A 1,710-nucleotide genomic window follows, 5' to 3' on the forward strand; every position below is an offset into this window, starting at 1 on the left:
CACTGATGAATTCACAACATTTTATGTTTGTTTTGACTCCTAGCAAAAGCTACAACCTTTTAAATAAAAGATAATCCATTTTCTTGTATTTATGTTTTTATTTTCCTCTCTGAATCTCTGCTGCTACTTGCRTTTGTCAAAAACAGATATTTATTTGTTTGTATATGAAACATGAGTATTTTGTCTTTTAAAGGAAGGAGCGTCTGCTCGAAAGGCCCAGACCCCGGCGCTGCAGCCTGTTCCCCGTCCAGGTTGGTGATTTATTCAAATTTTCTTGTTTGAATATTTAAAAGACTTCACAGCTTTGTGAACAGACTTCTGCCCTGCTTTGTCCTGAATGTATTTATAGGAAACAACTTGTTTTTTTTATATCATCTTTAGCTGCATCCTGTCAAAAATGATGGAATCAGCGGCCTCAGAGGATGTTCATTCAGTAGTTTAATTTTGTAGAAAAAAAGCAGATCATCACAGACATGACACAAAARTAAAGTCATTTCTAATGGCAACTTTCTGGCTTTAAGAAYCTAAAACAAATCAAGAAAAATATGTGTTAGTAACAGTTACTTTTTTGGCCAAGCAGAGGGAAAATTTATGGAATCACGATGGAATCATGAAAAACAAACCAACACTCTAACACATGAGTAGTATTTAGTTGCACCACCTCTGGCTTTTCTAACAGCTTGCAGTATCTTGAGGCATGGACTTAATGAGRGACAAACAGTATTCTTCATCAATCTGGCTCCAACTTTCTCTGATTGCTGTTGGCCAGATCAGCTTTTCAGGTTGGAGTATTGTCATGGAGCAGTTTCTTCTTCCACCAAAGATTTTCTGTTGGATTGAGATCTGGACTATTTGCAGCCCATGACATTGACCTTCTGTGTCTTTTTTCAAGGAATGTTTTCAGTGTTTGCTCTATGGAAGGAAGCATTATCATCTTGAAAAATGATTTCATCATCCCCAAACATCCTTTCAATTGATAGGAAAAGAAATGTGTCCAAAATTTCAACATAAACTTGTGCATTGATAGAAGATGTAATGATAGCCATCTCCCCAGTGCCTTTGCCTGACGTGCAGCCCCACATCATCATCGACTGTGGAAATTTGGTTGTTCTCTTCAGGCAGTCATCTTTATAAATCTCACTGAAACGGCACCAAACAAAAGTTCCAGCATCATCACCCTGCCTAGGCCTGTGCGGTATATGTGATGGTAGAAACGATATGAAGTTGGCCTACGGTAAAAATTTACTCTCTACTGTCCTATTGTCGGTTACGTCATCGCACCTGTGTCAACGTGGCTGCAAGTGCAGAGACAACTGAGCAGGAGGAGTTGGTAAAAAAGAGAAGGTGTAGAAAGGGAGAGAATGAATCCTCAGTTTCCCTCTCCCYCTGTAGAAAAGTTACGTTGTGATGCGGGATCYTTTCCTCCCTCCCTCTGCACGTCACACCGAGCGAAGCTTAAACAACCGAAGTTTTTTCACACCCAGGTTGTCAGAGAAAAACTTGTTTTTTATGTATTGTAACCCACAGAGATGTTAAAAAAAAGACGTGGACATCATTAAGTCTTAAATCCATCTTGCTAATGTAACAGTTTGCTTATGCTCTGAGAGCACACATTTCCCTCTGCTTGGTCTAAAAAATTAACTTTCACTGATAACCACTTTTTTTCCTTCATATCTTTTATGGTGCGTTCACACCAAACGCGATTTCAGC

The 1,710-nt window shown here is 39.0% G+C and overlaps 1 protein-coding gene across 1 annotated transcript in view; it reads left to right on the forward strand.

Moving 5' to 3' along the window:
* cdc73 (cell division cycle 73, Paf1/RNA polymerase II complex component, homolog (S. cerevisiae)) overlaps window positions 1-1,710 on the forward strand; it is a 57,861-nt gene that overhangs the window by 39,441 nt on the left and 16,710 nt on the right. The window contains exon 11 of the mRNA XM_014021712.1: window positions 194-251. Within this exon, the coding sequence (XP_013877166.1) occupies window positions 194-251 (58 nt within the window). The remainder of the gene's footprint in view (window positions 1-193; window positions 252-1,710) is intronic.

This window comes from Austrofundulus limnaeus, unplaced genomic scaffold (genome assembly GCF_001266775.1).
Source record: "Austrofundulus limnaeus strain Quisiro unplaced genomic scaffold, Austrofundulus_limnaeus-1.0 Scaffold302, whole genome shotgun sequence".
NCBI classification, from domain to species: domain Eukaryota; kingdom Metazoa; phylum Chordata; class Actinopteri; order Cyprinodontiformes; family Rivulidae; genus Austrofundulus; species Austrofundulus limnaeus.